Source organism: Diachasma alloeum, unplaced genomic scaffold (genome assembly GCF_001412515.2).
Source record: "Diachasma alloeum isolate Michigan unplaced genomic scaffold, Dall2.0 Dall_scaffold_00529, whole genome shotgun sequence".
Taxonomy (NCBI): domain Eukaryota; kingdom Metazoa; phylum Arthropoda; class Insecta; order Hymenoptera; family Braconidae; genus Diachasma; species Diachasma alloeum.
In genome coordinates, this window is record NW_021680661.1 from 209,976 (window position 1) to 236,617 (window position 26,642).

General features: G+C 35.7%; 1 protein-coding gene across 1 annotated transcript in view; it reads right to left on the reverse strand.

Moving 5' to 3' along the window:
- Positions 1–16,972, reverse strand: part of LOC107042843 (steroid receptor seven-up, isoforms B/C) — a 201,697-nt gene extending 184,725 nt beyond the window's left edge. Inside the window, exons 1-2 of the mRNA XM_015264045.1 lie at positions 16,954–16,972; positions 15,981–16,532 (exon numbers count right to left, since the gene is read on the reverse strand). Of these exons, the coding sequence (XP_015119531.1) occupies positions 15,981–16,532; positions 16,954–16,972 (571 nt within the window). The remainder of the gene's footprint in view (positions 1–15,980; positions 16,533–16,953) is intronic.
- Between the last annotated feature and the right edge of the window lie 9,670 nt (positions 16,973–26,642).

The following is a 26,642-nucleotide window of genomic DNA, read 5'->3' on the forward strand; positions in this document are numbered from 1 at the left end:
AATTCTAATCTCACTCAACTAACTAATACAAAGACTCTCCTTTATCAACGAATTCGCTGGGAAAAAATTCATTATTTCAATGTCGAAGATGCCAACGTCTAGGCCACTCTAGCGCGGGCTGTTCTCTAGGTTTTCGTTGTGTCGAGTGCAGTGAAAACCACAAGCCCGGGGAATGCACCCTTACTAAAGATTCCGATAAAAAACTATTAAAATGCGCGAACTGTCACAACAATGGGCATCCAGCCAACTACAAAGGTTGCCCTTATTATAAATGTGCGCTTGAAATAGTTAAACAAGATCAACAAACAATTAAACTAGCTAAAAATGCAAAAGTCCAATTAATAAATATTGGGATATGGGTAAAAGTGGATAAATAAATGTAGTAACGCAATGAATACTTTTAGCTTGAACTCTTTATTATTGGCACGAGGAAGGCACGACTGTACTAGAGGACCGTTGTCCAGAGACTAAATTCTAACTATTTGAAAAACCTTTACTGAAGGAAAAGCAAGACAAAGTTTATGACTCCAGAGGACAGAGTTTCCTTTGAATTTCTACATGTGGTAAGGATTGCAACGCTCTCGAGTTCGGAGCACAACGGATCATAAATTAGTCCTTTTCTGGGGACTTTCCCCAACACGTCATAAACCTTGTCGAGTGATTTTTGAAGAAAAACAGAAGAGCTGTGTTCAAATATTCCAACAATAAATAACAGAATCACCCCTGGCGTGTCATTTGCTGAAACCACCAAAATTAAAAAACGAATTGACCCTCAAATCAATTCTCAAACAATTAATTCTTCTCAAAACAAATCATCTCAAGTTCGAATGAACACATATTGTGAAAAAACTCAAACACCGCAAAACGATAATCAAACAGAGACCCCAGCATGGGCAACTGAATTCCAAAATAATTTACTGTCGATAATATCAAATAGCTTAAAACCCCTTAAAGATCAAGTAGATTCCAACAAAAGGAATATCGACAAAATCTTGACACATCTCAAATTAAATGGCGGCGACGACAACTAATTCAAATCAGGAAAATACAGATGACTCCAAAATAATTCAGGGATTAAACATAATCTCAATTAATGTAAACTCACTAGTACGAAGCCAAAGAAGATATTACCTTCAAACATTTTTGGACAAAAACAATGTAGATTTAGCACTCATTGGAGAAACGAAATTAAACAGTAACCACATAATTAAGTTTGACAATTATAACATAATTAGGAAAGACAGAAGCAATTCCAAATTCTCAGGTGGTACTGCCATAATTATTAGAAAAGATATCGAGTATACGACGATCAATTATCCAAATTCAATTAACAACTTAGATCTAGAATACACGATTATAAAAATCAAAACTCTTGAATCTAAAACATTGTACGTCATCAGTGTTTATGCCACGAATGCAGATAAACGCAGACATATTTTTCTTGATGAACTTAACCATTTATTTAATGAACTGAAATTATTTAATAACGATATATTCTATATCATGATGGGTGATTTAAATGCCAGAAATCCAGTCTATGGAGACAGCACTCTAAATGAAAGAGGTCGCCATCTTCGCCACTGGGAGCTAGCCAATGAATTAAAATATAAATTAAATATCATTCCACCTCATGAGTACACGTTTATCTCGGCTCAATCGTTCCTGGACTACGTCCTTATTGACTCAAGACTAAACATCGACAATTTGAGAGATGAGAAAATCCATACCCACATATATGACAGCGATCATAAAGCACTTGTAGTAGTCCTCTCGTTGGATTACTCACTGAGCATAAACATTTCTAACAATCAAAGAAACGATTATTTAATTTATAAACAAACTAACTGGGAATCTTTCACTAAATTTTTACACGAAAATTATGAAATAAATATCCCAGACGACAGGAATCTCACAAATTCAGAATTGGATACTTACATTAAAGAAATCTCAGATTACATTACCTCTGCTATAGACTCCAAGGTCCCAAAAGGTACACGTAAAGGTAATATTTATAAATACAAAAATAAAAAAATCACCAAATTGCAAAAACTCAAATCTAAATTATTAACAATCTATAACAAAAAGTTAAAGAGAGACCCGAATAGGCAAGAACAAGAAACCCTACTCGTTTACAATACAATAAAAAACTGTAAGAAAAAACTTAATTTTGAATTTGCTTCCGCGGTTGAGAAACACTGGCAGAACATATATTAAAAAATCGATTTTAGAGATACCGAAAGATTCATGCCGACAATCAATAATATTTTCAGACCTAAAAAAAGGCAAACTATCAATGAATTACGAATACAAACAAATAATGAAACATTGATTAATGAAGCCGGATGTGACATTAGTAAAATCCCTATAAATAACGACGAATTCATTATAAATGAAGCACAAGATTTAATTAATATTCTTGGTGCTCACTACCAAAGAGTTAATTCACCGCGATATTTAAATGAAAATACCAGACTCAAAGAATTAATTGACAATAAAATTCAAAATCTCACAGATGAAATGTTTAAAGATATTGAAAATAATACGACAGTTACATCTTTCGACAATACTCATAAGGCTTCTAATGCTCGTACGACTTCATCAGTTGAAAATTACTTTACTGAATTTTCAACAGTTAAAATCATCCTAAAATATCTACCCAACAAGATCTCAAGTGGGATAGACAAGATTCCTTCTATAATTATTAAACACCTCCCAGACGTGATGATTGTTGATCTCGTTAAAATTTTCAATAATGCATTAAATAACAATTATTTTCCATCACTATGGAAAACAGCATTAGTTGTACCTATTCATAAAAAAGATAAAAATACTACTGATCCAGCCAGTTACAGACCTATCAGTATGACTCCAGCCCTGAGCAAAATATATGAAGCAATTATAAACAATGCAATTCTAGCACATGATAGCTCCTGTAAAATCATTCCTGATAACCAATATGGCTTCAGGAATAATCATTCCACCTTGCACGCAGTCAACAAACTGCTAAGTGACCTCCAAGAACAAATTTTTCATTTCAAAATGGTCGGTGCTGTCCTTTTGCACTTGGAAAAAGCATTTGATTCGGTGTGGATTAACGGATTAATTTATATATTAATCAAAAATAACTTTCCTAAACATCTTATTAAAACCATATGGAATATGATCCATGACAAGAATTTTCGAGTTATGGACCAAAATAAATCATTGAGTCCACTATTTCAGATCAAAGAAGGATTACAACAGGGAACAATCAATTCCCCCTGTTTGTTTTCAATATTTACTGCACACATGATTGATGCCTTTGAATTTAATAAAAATAATGACACCTACTCTTTAGCTTATGCGGATGATCGCATCATATATGTAGCCGGAAAAAATGGTACAGAGATCTCTGACAAACTTAATATCTTAACTAACAAAGTCAACAATTTATATTCCGCATGGAATCTAAGAGTGAACCCACTGAAAAGCGAAACAATTCTGTTCCGAACTCCTCTGATTCATATGTCAACAAAGAAAAAAAACTCAATTAAAAATTTTGAAATAAAAATAAAAAACCCTGACACTGGAGAAGAAACAATAATTCCCAGCAAAAACACGGTAAAATATCTTGGTGTTCATATTGATTATCTAATTCGATGTGCATCCCACACTGATATTCAATTGGAAAAAGCCAGAAAGAGATATAAATCTCTTGGTTTCTTGTTCCACAACAAATATATAAACAAAAGAGCTAGAATTATTTGTTATCTTCTCCTGATAAGACCTTTGTTGACCTATGGCCTGGAGGTCTTATGGAATATGGGCTCATATCAGATGGAACGGTTGAGGATTTTCGAAAGAAAATGTTTGAGAGCATGTCTCTTCATGTACAGATCACCTCATTCTAATTATTAACGCAATGTTAGTAACAAAAGTCTTTATGATAAGGCTAATATTCCAAGGATCGATAATTTTGTTTTGAGATTAACGAGAAATTACTTTAATAAAATTAAATACATTAAAAATGACACAATAAATGTGGAGATGTGGAGATGTCAAACCATAATATTTCACCCTCTACGATAAAATGGGTTTGTTCCAGGACGAATGGAACAAACCCATCATATATCATCTGCGAAGACAAAAAAGACAAAAAAATCCCCATCGATGATTTCCTCTCGAAGGCCCTTATCTATTGTAGAGATATTCCACAGGTGGATGAAGATGACTTCTATAGGGTAGATAATAAATATTGGTGGCTAAACGCTGATGACAAATTTATGAGAGAATTGTCTGCACGTCAAGTATTATTTAAGGAAAGAAATAAAAATTCAAATAATAACCGACGAGGGTCGAGATTTACCAGGAATAATTTCCGTCCACCATAATTTATTTAAAACCGAATATTTAAATATCTTCTTAGTTATTTACTGAAAAATAAAAAGAAAAAAAATATACTCTTATCTATACTTACCATAGGAATACATTTGTCATCTAAATGACTAACTAAGGAAAAGACTGACTAATAATGGCAGTCAATGATTTATAATCTTTTTTATAGTAAAGCTTTAAACCACTCAAGAGAATCAAATAAAGGGAGGCAGTTTAACCCCCCTTTTTGTTTCTCAAATCTATTACATGAGCCAATTTTAAAAAGACTCATCACAGGTAATTTAAGCAATTACTTCTTTTTCAAAAACCCCCCTGCGGATACACTGTTATGCCCTTTTTTTTCTACATATAGCATTTGTTATATTTAATAATTTACTTTTTTTTAGGCACGCGAAAATTCATATCGAATTTAAATTCAAACAGCATTAACAAATGCGTAAAAATTCCGTTAGGAAAAATAATTTTATTAAGAAATTACAACATTATTAAAAAATTAAATGCGAGAGTCACTAATGGACCAAAGATTTAAATACAAATAAAATAGCGATAAAGAAAGTTTTTCTATCCTAGTTTTTAAGCCTTGTAAATATATGTAAATAATGACTGTTGAATAAAAAAAACTTTGGAAAACAAAAAAAAAAAATAAGAGCACCCGACGCGACATTGGGAGGTCCCGAGTTCGATTCCCGGCTAGGAAGTTACTAATTTTTTCTCTCAAAAAATTAAATTTAATTAATGCCTAATGATGGAAGGCGGACAAACCCTAGTGGAAAAACCTAAGGCAGAGGCGTAACACGCCTGATCAGAATTTCGGATCGGACTTGATCAGTTTCTGATCAAGACCTGAACAGAATTTCCACTCGGGCAAGTATCACAAAAAATGTAGTTTCATGCTCATTTTTCAAATCTTTCGTTGCAATTATTTGCACACATGATAACTTCAGCAATAATCGAATTAGAAACTTGCAATTCGATGGGATGTTATTTCTCATAGTAGGGGCATTCAACGCTATTTCAACGGGGGCAAAAAAAATGTTTTTTTTTTTAATTTCATGTATCACAGAGGGAGATTCTATTAACAGCCCATTTCTTTTTCTTTTTTTTTTGTTAAAATTACAATAATTGTAAAATTCCAGTGAGTAACGAATAAACACGCTTTTGAATATTTATACCCCAAAAGTTATGCATTTAATCCAATTTATTATTGGGAAAGGATGATTAGTTATGTAAAAAAAATAGACGCATAGCGAACGTGGAGGGCTGCCAGAATGACGAAAAATAATCGTTCGCTTTTGTGCAACCTTGAGATCTTTGAAATTATGCTTCCGACTGAAGGTTTCAAGATATGATTATTTGCTGAAGCCTTCCAAGCCAGATATTCTTTCTTTAATCTCAAATATACAAGATTTTTCATTCTGATAGATTGAAATATTCAAAATAAAATGGTACAAACCTGAACATCTATTGATTTTTATATTTCTTTTTTCGACCAGACAATCATTAACAATTGAGAAGTTCGAGATCCGTGAAAAGTGATTCATAATGAGTCAGAGTAGTGTTGCCCACAAATTTTCTTTTCTTTTAAGAATAGAATTATATTTCAAATATATTTGAATTATTGGTGATAATATAAATGAATGCATATTCGACATATTTTTCTAATTTATATTTTCCAAATATTCGTAAATATTTGCTCCATTTGACGCGCATATATTTCATATATAAATAACATATATTTTCAAATATATATTTTTTTATAGTGGTAATACATTTCACACATGTATTTCAAATCTATATAATATATAAATACACATATATTCTACATATTTCTGTAGTTTATATTTTCGAAATATTTTAAAATATGTCTCATATATGTAAGATGTTTCAAAATTATAAAAAATATATATCTGAAATATTATTTTTTATAATCTGAAAATATATTTGCCATATATTTCGCATACCGCTTTTTTGCCGCTTTTATATGTCATATGGTGGAAATCTATGTGAAATATACTTTGACATATATTTTTTTTCGCGCGGGACACGGAGAAAGTACAATAGTAAAGATTACTATGTCAGAACCCGCACACACGGAGAGAAAAATTCAATAAAAATTACCAGAAAAAAGACGTAAAAAGTAAGTTTCGAAACGTAATCCGCGAGCGAAGTTGAATTCAATAAAAAGTGTGACTCGGAACTGAAATTGTACGAATCGCCACGTAAATTCTACGATTTGTTCCGTAAAAATTAACCACCCGTCTGATGACTCATCGCTGTGGGGACAACAAGTCGTTCCGTAATTTTTTCCCGTAATTTTTCCCGTAATTTTTCCCGGAACGTAGAAATAACTCACCAGCTTCATAAAAATTATTGAACGTTCAAGAATTTTTTATTTTGGAGGCATAATAACTCGGCAAGTTTCTGTAAGATTTTACTTCTTCGGGAAAAATTACCTGACAATTTCGTACTTTGTTCGGTGATGAACCTGAAAATTCACTGAACGTTTCAGATTTCTTCTCTTCCATTCCTATAAAAACTTCCGGAAAACGATTCCCCATTGCGGATTACGTGAATTGTTGCGTAATTTTTACCGAATATTTCTCTCCGTGCATAGTAAACATTACCAAAGTTCTGTAAGTACTACTGTAGGCATAGTAATGGCTGCCATGGAACATCGCCATGGTTACTATGGGGCATAGTAAGCCCTTAATCGTTATAGGTACTATATATGGACATAGCAATAATAACGTCGTAACGCTTACTATGTTACAAAGTAGAGCTCTTTACGTTACGTGAAATGTCGTCTAACACATCATGAAATTAGTCTAAATAATTAAATACCATCAAGGAATGCATCAGGTGTAGATCAATGTTAGACACAGAAATAACATTAATTCAAGGACGAGAATTTTGTTATTATAAGAACCATTGAAAAGAGAAATTATGTTCTTGAATGAAATTATGGATTTGTTGAGAAAGCTTTTGATAAAGCCCATTAAAACGTAAATTAAATTTCCAGTTGCATTGTTATTTATATCAAATAAATAGTTTTATAAATGTAAACAAATGCTTTCTTCATACAAGTAAAGATTTTATTAGTTAGAAATTGAATCATTGTTTAGGTGGCGAAGGAAAAGAATTTATTGCTGTGTAATAATTCTCTGTTCAAATCAAATAAATTGTCTATTTATTTCTAATTGATTATCTACTTCAAATGAGTAAACTATTTATTCCATATAATTGAAGGTTTGTGATTTACATAAATATATACATTTCCATCAAAAATATTGTAGAATGTAATAGAAAAATTTCCAATACAGAGTATAATTTATTAAAAATTTTTAAACAGTTTAAGCATTAAGCCCCTTGAGGTTATGAACGTACCAAGAGGCAATTGTGAATTTTAACCGGTTATTTTTGATACTTCCTACGTTCATATGATCATTTTCCACTTACATGGTAACCATTCCTATGGACATAGTAGGTATTCCTAAGTAACGTAATCGCCATTACCATGGGACATAGTAAACATTATTATAGTAAGCATTACTATGGAACATAGTAAGCATTACTGTGGAACATAGTAAGCATTACCACGTGACATGTTAAGCACTACCGTGGAAGATCGTAAAGATTACTATGTAGGGACAGTTGAAAACTTTTTTACTATGTTACCATAGTAATCTTTCCTATAGCCATGGTAATGTTCTTTCATCATTGATCTTTTTACTGATGATCAATATTATGGTTGGTTATGAATCTGTGCAATAGTTGATTTTGTGGAAACCTGAGATAGGTGATTGTAGTATTTCTTTCATTATTTGTTCATTTTTATTTTTACGTTTCCAACTTTTGCTTAAGGACAATTTCAATTATTGAGACATAGAAAATGGCATCAGGTCAACTTGTAAAATGTTTGACAGTTAAAGATTTTAATTTTGTTTAGTTGCCGAGTATCACCGAAGGCCTCACGGAACCGAGCTCGATAAAATATTTTTTGTCATTGCGGCCGTGAGGCAGCGCTTCACGGACGCTCCGCTCCGCGTCCGTGAATCTCTGCCTACGGCCATCATAACAAAAAATACTGTTAGTCACACGGCCAAAAAAAACTTTTCTAGCTCATATGATTGCAGCCCTCGCCTTCGGCTCGGGCTGCAAACTCATATTCGCCAGAACAGTTTTTTTCGGCCTAGTGACGAAATATACTATTTTTTATAATTTATTGAAACGTGTTAGACGTTTTTTACGACAGCGGAAAGAGGAATAGTTGCTCGAGGCAATCAAAAAGTTTCAGTCCGAAATCTTAATTTTTTGACTATGTTCCCTATACCCTGAAAATTTTTGCAAAAGAAAGTCATATAGCGCGAGGGCTGACTGGTTAATGGAAAATTATTTCTTGCGTTAGTGTGTTGAGAGTGGTAATTAAACTTGAAGAATTGATGAAGTCTTAATTTAGGTAAATTATATATTGGCAATAGTTTCTATATTATATACTTGAGATAATATAGCAACTATAATAGTATATAATATCTAATAGTTGATATATTATCGTTGATATATTATGTAATAGTTGATATATTATGAACTTGAGAATTTTGAAATTTATATATGTAATTTTTTCGTTTCTTTTCAGTGTTAGAGTGTTTCATCGCATTGTGGTGACCGTATACTTGGCTGGAAGGAGGTTTTCCAAAAATATTCAATGGAAACAGTTGGAGAAATAGTAAAAGAACCTTAACATTACAAAAAAAGTTTGCAATTAGATCCATTCGTTTATAGAATCAGAATTCCAACTGTCTTACACAGAATCATGAAATTAAAATTACTTGATAAATTACACCAACATACTTCAAGTATTCTTGCAAAACGTACAACATCTTTTTATGGGTGATAGAGAGATCTCGCGATACAGTATTTATTCTCTCAGTTGTAGCAGCCGTAGAGAAAAAAAGCTCGGTGACAACAATAACCAGTCTGCAGTGACTTTGTCAATCGTTGATAAGAAAAACAAAGAATAAGATTGTAGTTGAAGATACTGGCTATGAAGTGACAACCGATTCCAAACCGTGTGCTATGGGTTGCCGCGTATCTCGGTCAATCGTGTAAGTCAACAGTTCAATCTCGACAATTCCCCCCACAGTTGTATGCGAACGTGAACATGCTCCCCTTTACATTATACCTATACCTCGGGATTAACTATTTGCAACAGTTTAACACCCTCCGAGAATGCTTTGGTTAAGCATCATTTGAAGATATAGCGATATACGTACATAGGGAAAATATAATAAAATCATCGGATTACTGACTCTTTGAAACTATATGAATTCCATTCGTAACTCACTGTATCAGTCATTTTGAGCGCATTACTTTTCATTCCTCCCTTTTAATTAACAGCCAAATGTATCAATAATGAGAAGACTCTCTTGGGATGTACCACTGAAGAGAGGTTGTAAAATTCCAAAGATATACACGTCGCAAATGAGCAATGAATATGGTTACGAATTGATCAGACATCTTTCGTCCTCTTCCAATAAATTTTCAGATTTACATTGTAATGCGGATAGTTTGCATCAATGCACACAGCCCTTCAACCTTTTTCTTTATAAATTTGTCTAGCTTTTTTGTATTATCGACATACTCTTATACGCGCTATATGTTCACTTGCCTCCAATGTCAATATAGAAGACATGGAGAAGAGATATTTTCCAAGAACTTCAGAACAAATAACACAATCGCCTTTGATCTTGAAAATTAGTCACATCGAAAAGCAAGAAATGATCCAAGAACAAGCAAAAATGCAGTTGAAAGCCAGCAAAATTATGCATAAGTATCTACACAGGAGATTCGTTGTAAATTAAAGTGGTGCGAGTGATAATGAACCGTCAAAAACTAAACAAAGAAGAGAGCAGAAGTTAGAACGAGGCGGCGCACCCAACGCCGATCCCCGCGGTTTGGCTAACAATGCGAAATAGAGAATTAGCTGGGCGCAAATGCCACTGAAGGGTTTGGCCAATGCGGTAAAAAGAGAAAGAGGGGGAGGGGAGAAGTCGGGTTTTACAGATAACCACAGCCCCCAACGGGTCTGGCTGTTCTGGAACGCGCTACCACCCTCGGTCAGCCATTGGCGTCGACGAGGTATTTCTGCGTGACTGAATTTACCCTTATCTACAACAACATTTCCATAACGGCAAAGTGATAGGTCTTGATCTAGATCTACCGTTCTCTGTTTGATACTTCATTGATATTCGAATGATCGAGGAGAGAGACCGCAAAAATTCTCTTGATGACAAGAAGAGTTTCCCAATAGTAACCAAAATTTAATAACCGTTTGAATTATCAATTCAACATAATAGAATAAGTAAATATCTCGAATGGATGACGTCAATCTACGGTGTCTCAAATAAAACACCTTAGACACCTTTGAGACTAAGAAAAAATTTGAGGTCTGCTGAAAAATTACATGTTCTACGTGAGAATATTTGATGGAGTTAAACATATTTACTTGAGACAACCAACTTGATCAAAGGAAATTTGAGATGTTTCACAAACATTTATATTTTGCCATGACCATTAAAAATATCCCTAGAAGAATACGAACGGCCAGCAGGAAACCATAATTTATTGTTCCACAATCATTTGATCTACGAAAACCCCATACCATTACACCACACAGAGAAAAAAAGTGGGTTAGCTTTAGAAACTAGTTTATATATTTTAGAAACTCCAATTCTTAAAGTTTATCCTTGGTGAGATCATAAAAACTAATGAATTTGGGGCTTGTTTTTAAGAACAAATATTTTCTAAAACCAATGCTGAATTTTTTTCAATTAAAAAAAGAATCTTAATTAAAGGCTCAATATCGGTCCAATATCCATTCGCCAAACATCGGTGGGTCTATTATCGGCTAAGGATTGATCTTTAATGGCAACAGACGTAATACTTGCAGGCTATTTTTGAATTCAATATCAACTTATCATCGTACTTTTTCTTTAATTTGAAAAATTCAGAAACATGTTGACAATTATCTCATCAAACTAATTATAGTTAGTTGTAGTTAGATATAGTACTTATTATTATTGTCATATATTACAAATAAATCAATTAATTCGTGACCCATGAATTCGAGAGAGTTATTACTCAATTAATTGTTGATAAATGTATTGATAGATACAGTGAATGGTGGGTACACTCTAAAAAAAGATTACTTCTGATAAGTAGGAAAACTACTTGTATTCAGTACCGAGGGGTTTCTGGAGAAAAGGTAATTTTTTTACTTGGTTCAAGTCGAAAATCGACTGAATACAAGTTTTATGCTCCAAGTACAATTGGTACTGGTGACAAGTACCAACTGTACTCATCATCAGTACTAAAAGTACGTGTACTGAGTACCGAGCTGTACTTCTCAAAAGTAGAAAAAATACTCGAGACAAGTAGTAATAGCACTCAAATCCAGTACTAATGGATTTTCGCGGAATATTACAGTAAAATTTATCATACACTAGAGATCGCTGAAAAACGAAGAATTAATGCAAATAAAATTATTGTTTATTGTTCATTTGCCCCTCAAACGCTTGAAAATTGAAATGTAGTCCAATGTAATAAATTCTCGAGCTACAGAGATTTTTTTTTCAAAATTTTTCAAAAGATGTGTAGAATAACAATTACCAATTAATTTTTCCAAATTTAATTTCCAAATAGTCCTTTTTTTAATAACAAAAAATGTAATATTCATGCGAAATAGCCAGTAAAATGATCCTCAAAATAATTGTTATATTTTATATTGAAAAAAAAATTGAAGTATTAATCTTTTGAGCTATCTTGTATAAAAATTGCAATTTCGTTATGCGACAAAGAATAAAATTGCCTATTTAGAAGTCGAATTCAAAAAAATTATCTCGTAATTGTTATTCTACACATCCGTTTAAAAATTTTGAAGAAAAAATACGTCCGTAGGTCAAAAATTGAGTACACTGTGCTATTTTTCTTCATTTTCAAGGTCTTGGGGGCAAATCAACAAGAAATAATCGTTTTTTTCCCCACTTATTCTTCGTCTTTCAACATATATAAATAATCGATCATCAATGTGTAATAAATCTTACTGCAATATCTCGCGATTTTGAAACTCATCGTAACCTCCCCTTGATGAAATTTGTTAATTGTCATCTGAGAATGATAATGATAATGAGAATGATAATTAATTATATGAAATTCCTCAACAAAATAACCAACCAAAAGTACTGGAATCAAGTCATAAAAGTACTCGCGAGAAGTAGAAAAATTACTTGCTCCAAGCATCAAAGGTACTTGTGAGAAGTAAGAAAAATACTGACAGGAAGTAATAAAAGTACTTCCTCCTAGTACTTTTCCTACTTGCTTAGAATTTATTGTACTTCACCCTAGGACATGAAAAGTACTTGGGACAAGTAGTTTCCCAACTTTTCATAAGAAAACTTCTCCCAAGTAGAATTCAGTACTAGTGAGTAGTAACTTTTTTTTAGAGTGTAATACCACGTCGTATTCGTGTACCCCAAAAACATGTACCGCCATAAGATGTTTCCTGTAACGGTAGATTTTTCAAATGTTTCAACATTCAGAACCGATAATTAGCCATAAATAACAATGATATTTTTTAAAATTGTTTTCAATAAATTAGAGACCCTAATATGTGCTTATCGGTAGTAGCGAACGGCCTTGCCTGGTTTTTTTCATACGTTCATTGAATTTGATGCAAAAAGTAATAGAACAATTGGAAATGATTTAAACAAATAGGTATAAATAATTGATGAATTTGTTCAAGCGATATTCGACCGAGAATGAATGCGGATATTGAACCGTCATTGGCGGCGTTAATGACAGGAGACGACACTCCTTGGTTAGACAGATCATCGACTAAATCCCGCCGCCGATTATCGCTCATATCGGAGGCGATTTCGGTCCGATGTTCGGCCGTTGTGTTTGACTCTGTATGGGAAGGTATTGTATATACACACAGTTGCCGTGGAGCTTCCAAATCCGTGGAATTATCCAACTAAATAACTCGAAGGGGTCAAATTTGAAGGTTGTACAAAACATTCATAGCAGAAAAATAAGTTGCAAAAGGGAGCTATAGCGCATGATTCAGACAGCTTCTAAAGATATGTGCATGGAGAAAGCACATTGAATGAGATCCGTATAGGGTACAGTTGAAGCTACACAGCTAAAGCACTTATCGCAGATGCTCTGATTATGACCCACTATACTAATATGTTTCCCAGTCTCGGGTGGAAGGCAAACCATGATAAGTTGCGGAGTCAAACTATCGAAAGGATCTGGTACCGTACCAAAACCTAAGTTTAGTATAAGACTATAGAAGGAAATACGAGAAAATACAACTGGTGACGAGAGACATCAGTAGTTCTAAAGCTTGTATCTTTTTCGTGAAGATTATTTGCATAGAGAATGCAACTACTGTGAAGTCTCTTCAATTTCAGCAATGTAAAATGTCTTCGATGGCACTAAGTTTAAGATTTCAATCATGTTAAAATATAATCATGCTATAATATAGGGGAGTCCGGGGCAAAGCGGGGTAGCTAAGGCAAAGTAGCGGCTATCACAGCTTCTATCATACTTATATTGCTTTTTAGCAATCACTATTCACATTCTAAAATTATCAACTCGCGTCTCCAACGTACTACACTTGGAGGCACAGTGGGGTACTGTCCAAACACTTTAAAATAATTATAAATGTTGTTTCTTCATTTTTCACCTTCGAATCTTCAAAAAAACGACAGAAAAACTTTAAAATCGGTAGGGAAAGTCCCGATGAATCAATTTTTTAATTTGAGGGATGATAGAGTACGCAGAAGAAAATTCTTTTTCTTTAATTTCATGTTCATTAACAGAAGAGCACATTGTAACGATTTTCTATACATGTTTTCAAATATTCGTTATTCGTCAAATTAATTTTGTTTTTTCAAATATCACGATAACAAGCAGCCCTATTGAAAAATATCACATGACTTTTATTGTAGAGGATTAAATTTCGGATAAAAGATGACTTTATGTCTTTTTCCGGTGAAATCGATAGTCATTGAGAGTTTTTTGGGGATTTCATCGATTTAACTTGCAAATTATCAATTGTAGATGAAAATGTCAAATAACATTTCTTATAGGAAATTTAATTCCCTAAAAAAGTATCTTCTAGCATGATTGCTTAAGTCCACCTGTCACGAAGATAATTGGAAGAACAAATGACATTATTAATGCCCATTTTTTCCCTCAATTTCATTCTTTTTTCCAGAAATCTAAATTGCCGAATTTATTCTTTAGATTTGTCTTGTTCATCTCAATTTTACGAAGTGATATCCTGATACTTCTAATTGATTGTTTTTATTCTCTTGCTCCAGTAGTAAAATGACGTTTATATCAGTAAACAGAGAGTATGCACAGCAAGTGAGATTCCATTCTTTTCTTTTTTTTTTTCTGTCGTTACCGACCATCGGGGGATGAGTTTCGCAAATTTATCTGACTATCCAAGACTAGATCATTGTGAGAACTCAGTTTCAATAAAAAATACCCAATATGGCGGCTCATCACGTGTTTGAAAGGATTGAAAGAATTTCCAGAGTTCTTCCCCGATTTGCTCTGGCCACCCTACTTTGCCCTGGCCTCCCCTAATCTAAAAATATGTAATCGTAATGATTGAAATGATGAGTGTTTGTTCTAGCTCAATCGCTAAGACGAAAACATGTTTACATGGAGGTTCATAATTTCCACAACTTTCAGTTTCGTAGAATTGACAGCTCTTCTTTAAATAGTCAGGAAAACTTCACTACATGAAACATTCTCAACGGTAGAAGAAAAAACGGTTAGCGATTACTCATTTAATAGAAGCTACTTGATGTTGGTGATTAAATATCATATAACTAGACGGGCGGAGGTTGTGAGATCGACCACCATTGATACAAGCTTGGTGAGACGCATTTGAGAGAGACCATTGCTCGGGCATAGGACACTACTGTCATCGAACCAGAGACCCTCCAGCTCCCAGTAAGGGAGATGGATAGATGGATGGATAGATAGAGGGCGAGAGTATTGTCTACAACTGGCATCTAACACGGGGGCCACATCACATTGTTTTGCGTGGATCTCTCTACACCATTTCCATAGCTACCGTACGGTTCCTCGTTTGCAGTGGTTGGGATTCTAGAATCACGTCAACCCCGTTAGATGAACAAGGCGGAGAGATGGGTGGAGAGATTGAGAGAGGAGGCTTCACTTGAGAGACGTGTATACCATGTAATCCAGTATAGTCAAGTCAAGCTGTCAATATCGCAGAGACTCTCTGCATGCTCACTAGTCTTTCAAATTGCGTATTTGCCAAGGATGCTAAGTGGTATACAGTCCGATTTGTACAACATGTGCGTTCAGTAATCAATGGATAATAATATGGATGAAACTCATGCAGGAATGCTACCCTTAATTCAATCCAATGATCTCTAGATTAAGAGAAAATCACTATTAGATTATCTTCTATCACTTTTCAAATTGACCATAGCAAAAGTTCAGTGAACAGGTATCAAAGTATCTATGAGCTGCATTCTCAAAATGATGAATTGTAACCTTACCAGTCGTGAAGAGGACAATTGCTTTTAGGCAACTGTACTCAGCGGAATCCACATGAAGAGCTTTTAGTTTCTCCACCTGTTCCTGAAAGATCCTTATGTGATCCATAAAAGCAACAACTCGATCAGCTGCCATTGGTGATGCATGAAGACCAGCCGCAGCGAGTAACGGTGCAACATGTAGGGGCATTGAGCACTGGCTTGCATTCAGGACAAATAATTCACTCCAGACTAACCGGAGTAATGCCACTTGGTCAGTCACTGTGAGATCCGGAAAAAAAGGTATACCCCTTGCCCATTCTACGGCGGAGAACAGCAGTCTAGCTGCTAGTTCGCATATGTTGTCAATACCCATTATGTTATTTGGTTGCATACACTGTCCATATCTCGTTGTCGGATAGGGCTCAGCTCGTAGCAGAAGACTTATATAAGAGGAGAGATATGAGTGGCCATTTAAACTTGCACAGGCTACGGCGTCACCATTCGCAAGGGTAAATTGTCCTGGTAGCCCTGGCATCGAGGGCTGTGAAGGTGGTACCCTGCCCCTTTGCACCGCTGTAACAAGAATGCAGGAAAGCTTGTTAAATAAATACAAACTTAAATTGTTTCGAAAATTAATTTCTCAGCAGAAATACCAGAAATAGGTGGACAATCTGCCAAACTGTCGTGTTTTTCAAATGTCACATTGATATATCCATTCTTAAATCAATATATGTCGATTATCATTGCTCTTCAGTTCAACAAACTCGGTACGGGAGATAATAAGCCACTATTAGGTGGAGCTCATTATTGGTTAAAGGCAAAAGAGACCCGTGAGGTCAGCTGGGGTCCCTCGCCAACGTCTTGCTGAAAGATGGTATTGGAGGGCACCCCGCTGCGAGCCCACAAAAAATTTCCCCTCTCTGGATTCCAACGTAGATACGCTTCGCAGTTAACGTACAAACTGATGGACGGCTGGACACGCGAGAGACCTAACTCTCGATTCCTTCCAGCATGCTGGATGAGATACGTGTAACAATCTACCCAAGAGTTTCCTCCTACCCAACCTCAAATTTGAGGCCTTCCCCTCGAAACCACTTGAATCCTATACACACGCCAGTCAAATCAAACTTAGAGGCAGGTACATGGAGTATACGATGGGGTCGTGAATGTTGATAAATCCTTCGCTTTGAGATGTACAAAACGACATTAGTAGCTGCTAATATGTGTTGCTTTTACTTTTTTTCTGCAAGAAGGAATAAGGTGCTGGGAAAAGAAAATTATAATGATGTAGTTACAGATATGGTCGAAGGCTCCAAGACTCCCTCAAGTTATTGGAGGTGGTTGTGTCAGTCTCAAATCGCATATGACAAGTATGCACTTTAGCCTTACTAGCCTTACTATAGATTCAGTTTCGTTAGTTTGAATAATGTTCAGGAGGCCGCAAAAGGGCAAAACGTTTGTCTACTACGCAGTGAAATCCTTATAGACTTCATTCGAATCAGTCCTCAACGAGAATCGTTTAAGGAATTCAAAATCCATCGTAATACTATTCTGGATGTATTTCAATGAAGTGAAACTCACCATACGGGAAGAATGTTTTTGTCTTCTACAATTCAATACTACAACTATTGATACATGATTTATCAACTTCCCGACCCGAAGGGAGGAAGTTATTGTAATGACCCCGAAAATCGAATTTGGAATTTCCATGATTTCTCCACATTTCTCGGCCTCTCGAATCATCCTGAAACGTTTTTGGAGACATGTCTGTATGTATGTGTGTGTGTGTGTGTGTGTGTGTGTGTGTGTGTGTGTGTGTATGTGTGTATGTGTGTGTGTGTACGTATGTGACCAAAATTTTGTCCAACGATATCTCTTGAACGAATGAAGCGATTGATTTTTTTCTTCCTTTAAACGATGCGTGTTCATGTGACTTAGAACTCACTAATTTATGAAAACAATTGACTCAGCGGTTTTTTATTTATCCGCACAAAACTTATAAAAAAATGGCAAAAAGTGTTAATTTCATAGAAATTCGACCATTTTACCTAAGGTAACAATGGGATTTGAATTAATTTTGTGTAATCTATGCGTCTTCACATAACTTGATTCTCATTGGATTTTGAGCGAAATCGCCTCAGTGGTTGTTGAGTTTTTTAAATAAAATTTTAGAATTTTGCAATTAAAAAAAAGGGAAAGTTGAAAAATTTTAGAGTGGGTTAACTTTGAAGTTGCAAATTTTTAAGTGGATCAGCTTCGGAGTTGAGACAATTTTGAAGTGGGTCAAGTAAAGTGGGTTTAACTCAAACTTGATTGAAGTTTGAGTTAACTTACATTGCAAATGCGTTCTTTGCGAAATCATCCTAAGGGTAATGCCACAATGGATGCAACGCTAAACGCATGCAACGCATGCAATAATTATCCAACTGTTTTCCGAATATTTCTGACATTGACTAGCGTTGCGTATAGCGTGCGCTGCATTCACTGTGGCATGACCCCAGTGTTTATTAAATCTGCGAAGAAACTTTCCTTCTATGGGTATTTCCTCGGAGAAATGTGAGAAAAAGATTGAATAAATACATAATAAAAAAATTAATGAAAGAAAAAACAAATGGTCGGGAAATTAACCCGTGATGGGTCACACCCAATTCCACCAACCCCTACCGGTCATACCCCAGAGGGAGCGAGCGAAGCGCGCGACCGGGCCTGATTTTAATGTTTGAAAATACTTCCATAACATATTTCACAATGACTTCAGCAAATTCAAATGCAATCCCGTGCATGCAACGATGCATTTTGAAGAACGTTTGGTTCAGCGTTTAAGCTGTTCAATAATCTCATTCTTGATATATTTGTATAAGGGAGGATTAGCTTGGTCGGCAATACCGCTTACATAGCGTTCTTTACAATTACAAGCTTGGAATTTTTTTCTTTTTTTTAAGATGTTTGATTCAATAAAACGATATAAATTTGTGGAAAATTTTTCGTCATCTATCACCTTAATAAATATAAAAAAACACAAAATCATGTTTTCACCCCCTGTGATGTAAAATTGATGAAATAATAAATGAGATTTTTCATAGTTTAAATTCCCAAATTTTCATACAAAACGATTGTTATCCGCTTTTTTTCACCCTTACAGTTTCTGACCTTTATATTTTCTGCCCCTTATTTTTACAGCCGATATAAGTTATACAGGGTGTCCCATTTGAAAAAATGCGGCCAAATATCTTCTAAGGCGCGCAAGAAACAAAAAAATGTTCGATACAAAGATTGTAGGGTTTCGAGAGGGACATTTGATACATTCATTATTTTGAGCTTTCAAGCTCATGCTTGCTAGCTGCAAGCACACAGCGCTTTTTAGAAAATAGCAATCCCATTTTTTACCCTAATGAAACTTGTTCATCTTGATGAGTTGTTTTCAGATACCTCGTCATTCATGTAATTTCCTGTAATTTTACTCGAAAAATACCACAAAAACGCGTTTTGTGGTCAAATTTGAAGATTCAAACATTCTTGGCGCACCTTGGTGTAATTATTCCGTTGATCGTTTACCAACAGGAGTTATCAAATGTAAACAATAAACAAAAAATTTTGCTACTACTTCGTGGATTCTTTTATTCTAATCAGTGCCAATTCAACCAGAGTCGAGTTAGTATCTATAATGTATAGAGGAGTGTATCGAGCTACTGCTCGAACATATCAAGAGTGGTACTGCAATCGCCTACATTATTCTACAGATTCAGTTATTCGGAAGATTGAAAGGAGTTGTAAAAGAGGGAGGGGGCACAATTTTTTTCTTTTTTTTAGCGCAAGAGATGTGAAGCAGACTTTACCTCCACGTGGTGCATCCTGGGTCACGCTAAAAAAGTCTGAATCTTCCATTTGACCACAGAATTCGTTTTTGTGGCATTTTTTGAGTAAAATTAGAGGAAATTACATGAATGACGAGATATCTAAAAACAACTCATCAAGATGAACAAGTTTCATTGGGGTGAAAAATGCAGTTCCCATTTTTAAAAAAGCACTTTATGCTTGCAGCTTGCAAGCATGAGCGTGAAAGCTCAAAATAATAAATGCATCGAATGACCCCCTAGAAACCCTACAATTTTTGTATTCAATATTTTGTTGTTACTTGCCCGCCTTAGGAGATATTTGCCCGCATTTTTTGAAATGGAACACCCTGTATAATTGTATATTCTTTCCATGTATGATGAGAACAGATAAAACGAGTCGAGACGGGCGAAACGAGACAATACCATTTGTGAAATAATGATAAAATGTACTATTAAAGGTTGGAGGCTTTTATAAAAAGTCGAATGATCATAGGGTTCGATCGGATCATACAGGAAGACGCGCAAACAGATGCTAAGGGTCAAACGCTTATAAGGGTCAAATTATGATAACAGTCAAACGAGGGAGATAATTAGAAGGATGAACAATTCTCGATTTCTACGAATCATCTAGGAGAAAAAAGATGTTCATTTTCCCTATTGATAAATACAAATTAACTCACTTCCGTTTTTGAGAATGCTGTAAACTCATTATTTATTTCTATATATAATGAGTATTATATATAGTAATAAATTACTATATTACTTGCTTCATTTAAAATTTTAAAGAATGTGCTCGATTAAATTATTCGATGAACTTTTATAAAAGGAATGAGATCGCATAAAAGAAAACAGATCGCGGATCTGTCTAAATACCAGTGGCCGAGGGATCGCTAAATTTGAAAAAAAAAAAGGTAAACAATTAAAGGGCCCTATAAGCCGATGCATTCAGATGTCAATGAATATTGAAAATAAAGAATAATAACAACACTCGAATGCATCCACTCCTCTCTTCTCACCACAAAGGATCCGAGTGGTATTATTATTATTTAGTTCTAATATTTATTGATATTCGAACGCAGCAGCTTATGGAGCCCCTTGATTTCTTACTTTTTGTTCAAATTTAGCAATTACTCGGTCACTGTTATATGTCATATGAGGTCATCAGGAGAAGGATCAGAATGAAGGTAGAGGAAATGAGGGTCTGACATAAGGGTCAATATGACCCAGAAAAAAGAGAAAGAGGAGTCGGGAATAAGAGTCAGAAGGAGAGGTCGGAAAAATTAAAAGTATGAAGTAACGTTCCTTTAATTTTCCTACACGGTATTTTTACAAAATGAAACAAAATGAAATGCGTGAAAAATGATTCATGTAAAGTTGTAAATTTTTTATTTGATCTGAGTGAGATGAGGCATTTGCTGAAGATTTTTAGTAAAAAAAATTAAAGCGTTGCTCCTAATCGATTGCATCCTACCAACCGCAGGAGGTTTGCGAACGGGACGAGTTGGCGGCGAAGCCCCCTAGTGAAGGTTATTAAGGGGTTACATAGGAGTCATATGAAGGCCTTATAGAAGAGTTGGCAAGTTTAGAGAAGGAACTTTCATCGGAAGTTCTTGAGGGATTATTATGTAGGTTGAAAGAGGGTCGAATTGAGACGTTCTACAGAGACCGTACGGAAGCCTCCTAAAATTTTTGCAATGATCTGACGTAAGTATGAGGCTGTTATGCAGGCCATAAGGCGGTCTTTATAAGGAAACTTAGGGGATTGTTCGGAGTACTCATGGGAGGATAATAAAGGTGGGATAGGATCCACATGGAGATCTTACGGTGAACTCGAAGGGTTACTCATTCCCGAAATCATGGTGCCACTGTATAGTGAAATCGATCCGAAAGCACGTTGAAATCATGCAAAATCATTGACATACACGATATAATTGAAATCACATGATTTCAACTCCCTGAAAGCATTTATGAACTTCCGATGAAGTCTTAAAATCATGCCGAAGTCATTTGAAATCAATGAATATTTTGTAAGAGAATGCAATGAAATTAATATCGGTGATTGGTATTTGTTTAAACAGGAAAAATATCTTACTTCTTTACTAGCATTTGTACTTAATTTTGCATATGCCGAGGGGAAAACTCAGCGAAGGTAAGGATTTTCAAGCCAGTACGCTCGTGTCAGCGGTCATAAAAAATATCAGTGTTCTGTGTGATTGATACATTTTGCATAAGCGTTTTAATTGTTTAAAATCGAACCCAATGACTGTTCACGGCTATATTGATATAAAACAATATCGAGGGATAATTTCTTTTCCGCTAATTACTGAGAGTGGTGAGTCAAAGCTGCATGAGAGCATTTTTAATGAGGTTAAAAAATATTTCTAAACAATACTGTTGATAGTTTATATAATTTATCTGTGATATATTCCACGTATGTTTCTTGTAATATAACGATTGGGAATGAATTTTGAAGTGTGGATTACTAGGGAAAATAGGTGAAATCAATCGTTTTTCGTTTGCTTCCAAATAACATTTTAAAGCTTGCTTAACAAGCTTCGAAATAAGAATGAGTTCACCTGAATCGTATTGTATGAGAAGTACATTTGGAAAACTTGAAATGGCCCGTTTTGCCCCGCTCCCTCTCGTTCAGTGAACTTTATTTATCGCGATTTCAATTATTGCATTGCCTCTGAAATCACTATTTTAGAATCTCTAAAATGATTCGGAGTCAATTGCAGTTAATTGCAGAAATCATGTCACGATTCACTTGATGTCAGTGATTTAATTTCTTCTCGAAATCACTTAAATCAGCCCTGAAATCACGTGAAGTCGACTTCATTTCGAAATCATGATGTCACTCCATCCGGAAGTGAGTAACCCCTCGAGGAACGTTTAAATGCTTTGCGTTTATATTACGGTGGTATAACTGCATAAGTCATTCTCATACGTATTATTAAGCCTGGGCGCCCAAGCTTGGTCCGAGGTTCGACCTTCTGTGGACACCAGGGCCTGACTCTCGAGGGAAAGGCCGGTAACCGATTCTTGGTTGATAGATTTGGCCCAGCCTTGGACTGAACATTAACATACGGTGGCTCGGAGCTTGGTCATCGAGTTCCAGCCGTTGGTGTGATTGTGAGAGTTAAGTCATAAGGGTGAGCTAATGAGAATAGAATCATAGGGATGAAATTATAAGGGTGAAACGGTAGTGATAAAATAGCCAATATTTTATCACTACCAATATTTTCTTCGTGCTGTTATCACGAAGAATAAGAATCCTTATAAAAAATTAATCATAATTGTAATAATCACCATTGTAATTATTCATTATCGAATTAATTTACCAATTACACTATAGTTGAATCACTCCATATTTTTTCAAGCTGAATAATAAAATATTCAAGTCGAAAAAAACTGCGACGAAATTAATATGGGTGATTTGAAGTAGAGATTTTACGAATTGCGTGGTAGGCTATAGTGGTTACGGCGTCGGATTAGTAACGGGTCGTTCAATTTTGACCCCTACCCTTGCTCACTCGTCTTCTTCTCCTTTATTATTTTTTTTTTCAATCTGGAAAAAAAACCGCATGGGTTTCATGGCGTGATCGGTACGTGGTTTCTTCTTCCGTCATACATATAATTCATAAATTTGTTGATAATTCGTTATTTTGAAGAATTCGAACTGTTTGGATTATAATCACAAAATGCAAAAAATTGATCTAAGATGCTTAACTTTCAGTATTGTTTAAAACACTTCCTTCAAATGTATCATTGTAGGAATTTACGAATTGGAAAAAAATGCATGCTACAAACTGTCAAAGGTGGCAGAAGATGGAACATTCAGTTGCGTCATAAATTGAAATCTGAAACAAAATCGGGAAATTATTTTAAAAATTTATCAACCATGAGAAATATCCTCATGCGTTTGGCGGGCGAGGGTTTGCATAAGGGTCGAACATTGTTCGGCATAACCAATCAGAATTCAGCAAATAAAATTGACGTAAAAATGTTTATCCCACACGAGGGTCATACGTCACAGGAGAGTAATAGGGGGTGGATAACGCGTGGGTCAAACCTCTTATGATTCATCTACATTGTAAGAAGATGATGGTAAATGTAATGAATAAACAAATTAATATTGAGACCGGAAGAAATGAAAATTATACAAATTCTCTCCAGAAAAAAAAGCATTCATTGTGATGGCTTGAAAGAGTTACGATACGAATGAAAAAAAATGGTTTTTCCTTAGGAGCAATCGGCCTTTTTTGGTGTCATAACCGAAACCGTGGAAATTTTAATAAGGTCTATTAAGGTGTATTAAAGGAGATTGCATTCCTTATAATGACGATCATCCGTGTAAACTTGGGTCTTTATGGCATTTGACTCCCGTGAAATCAGTTGTAATCGAATAATCAACTTTTTTGGAAATCACTGATAGTCACTGTCAGCCGCGATTTTCAGTATAATCAGTACCGTGATTACGGATAATCGATTACATTTTGTTCCCACGGTGACATTCAATTGGAATGTATATGAATAACCTCTTGGTCAGGATAATACCAAAACAAGCGTCATTCAGCTATCACATGTTTTCTCGAGGGTTTTTATAGTATTTTTTGCTTTGATAAAGAAACGACAGCAGCCGAAAAATTCACAAAATTGATGTTTACCTATACAATTCCTCCCATGGTAAGTGACCTATATTTACAACGAGTCATTGGATTTCAGTCGGGGCTCACGACTCGACTGCTTTCTTCCCCACCATGAACTTGCTAATAACATTAGTGAGAGAAAAGCGATGTTGGGGTATGCAGATCGTTAGGATCCTCAGTTGTACGGGATATATTTAACATATCGTCACCGGAAAATCAAAGACGTGTAAGTGCCATTTTTTTCGTAATTTTTTTTTTGATAATACCAAAATGATGTTTTTTTTTGCTTCTGAATGGAAGCCTTATAATCGTTCCAATTTAAATTTCGGTTTTTTGTATTATATCGACCCATTATGATCCAAAAAGTCCGAAAATACAATTTTTGGATCGTGTCCGTATGTGTGTATGTATGTGGGGCATTCCATTCCAACTTGGCCAGCCCGTGACCTCGACCCCTCAGATTTTGATCACGATAATAATAATAATAATATTTATTTCGATCTATGGCTCAGAGCCTTATACAGAGATCATCACAATGTGTTTTGTTAATGCTAATATAATTTCAAGTCTTTAACAACGTTGTACATACTAGTTACATTGCGTCCGGTAGGATTGGTGTCGCACGTGTGTTTGACGAAATTTAGTAATTTTTAGTGCTCATGGGCGAAAAAGAGAAAGAGGGGGGGGGGTCAAAGACCCTGTAAACTATATAAAATTAATTATGAAATGTAAGCATAAAGTTAGACATAAAGTTACACTTTGGTTAGCCTTTGGGGTGTGGGGCACACGGGTGAGACTAGTGGTCGGAGTGCCTATGGCTGAGTTGATGGTTGACTGGCTGATTGCTCCAGCCTTGTCCTCATTTTCTTTGTCGCTTCTCGTTCAAATTCCTGTACAAATTTACAGATATCGGCGTTCGGTGAGCCCTTGAGTGTCTCCTGTATCCAGCGGCCCATCGACATCGTAGGCGGGCAATTCCCCAACCACTCTGTTATTTTGTTGATCGTGCTTCTCGGTAGCTGAAGCCATGCTTCCTCGCAGGTGAACATGTGAGCTAGGTTCTCTTCCTGATAGTCGCATAGTCTGCATGTGGGGTCTTTGTAGCATTTATGGGGTGTTCTGCCAACGTTACCACACCTCAAACGTGCCCATTGCTCTTTCAGGTAGCTTTCTATGCTCTTGTTACTCCAGTAGTCCGCTCCAGCGAACTGATCTACCAGGAATTGGAATGTGGGGGCGTATCTGGAGGTGTCAATCCTTCCCCAATCCAGTTGGATCTCTTGCTCGGTTCTTGTCCTCAGATTTTCCTCGAGTTGTGTCATTACCTCTCCGAGGTTTTCTCTATTCCAGATGTTTCTCAGTGTCATTCCATCTCCAACTTCCTCAAACGCGTCTTTCATCATTTTACCCAGCTTGGTGGGGGTACCATTGAGGATGCCTCTCACCTCTTCTCTTAGGCTCTTGTAGGGCCACCTATCAGACCCCATCTCAAGGATATCGGACATGTACTTCCAGGCTCATGCGACCCTCGATGTCTATACTCCTCCTGCCTGCCTCCATCCTCCAAATGTATCCCGGTGTATTTTGCGCGAGTCCCATGCTCATTTTTATATATCTACTCTGCATTTTGCGCATATCTTCGCTGTGAGTCCACCCCCATAGCTCTACACCGTACAAGCCCCCTGATTTCGCCAGGACATCGAGAACGTAGAGTCTTCCACGTAGCGTGTTGATTCTGGCCCTTTTCATAATTCCCCATGCGGTGTTGGACGCTAGTCTCGCCTTACTAGCCAGTCTTTTTGTGTGTGCGCTGAAAGAACTTCGTGAGGAAAACCAAAACCCAAGATATTTAAAATTGTTGACAACTTCTATCTTTTTTCCGTTCAGCGTCCAGGACTCCCTCTTCGCTAGTCTCCCTCCATTGCGAAACACCATAATTTTTTATTTGGCTTCGTTGATGTGCAGTCTATTCCTTGAGGCGTATCGCTCCAGTGCTGCTAGCATGTCTCTAAGGTCCTCTGGGGTTTGTGCTACTATTGCAACGTCATCAGCGAACCTTAGATTGGTGATTTTCTCACCTCCAAGCACTATTCCTCCTGTGCTTACTCTTTCCAGGGCCTGATCTAGATCCTCCAGGAACAAGCAGAAAAGGATTGGACTCAGGGGACATCCCTGCCTCACTCCACAGTTTGACGTAA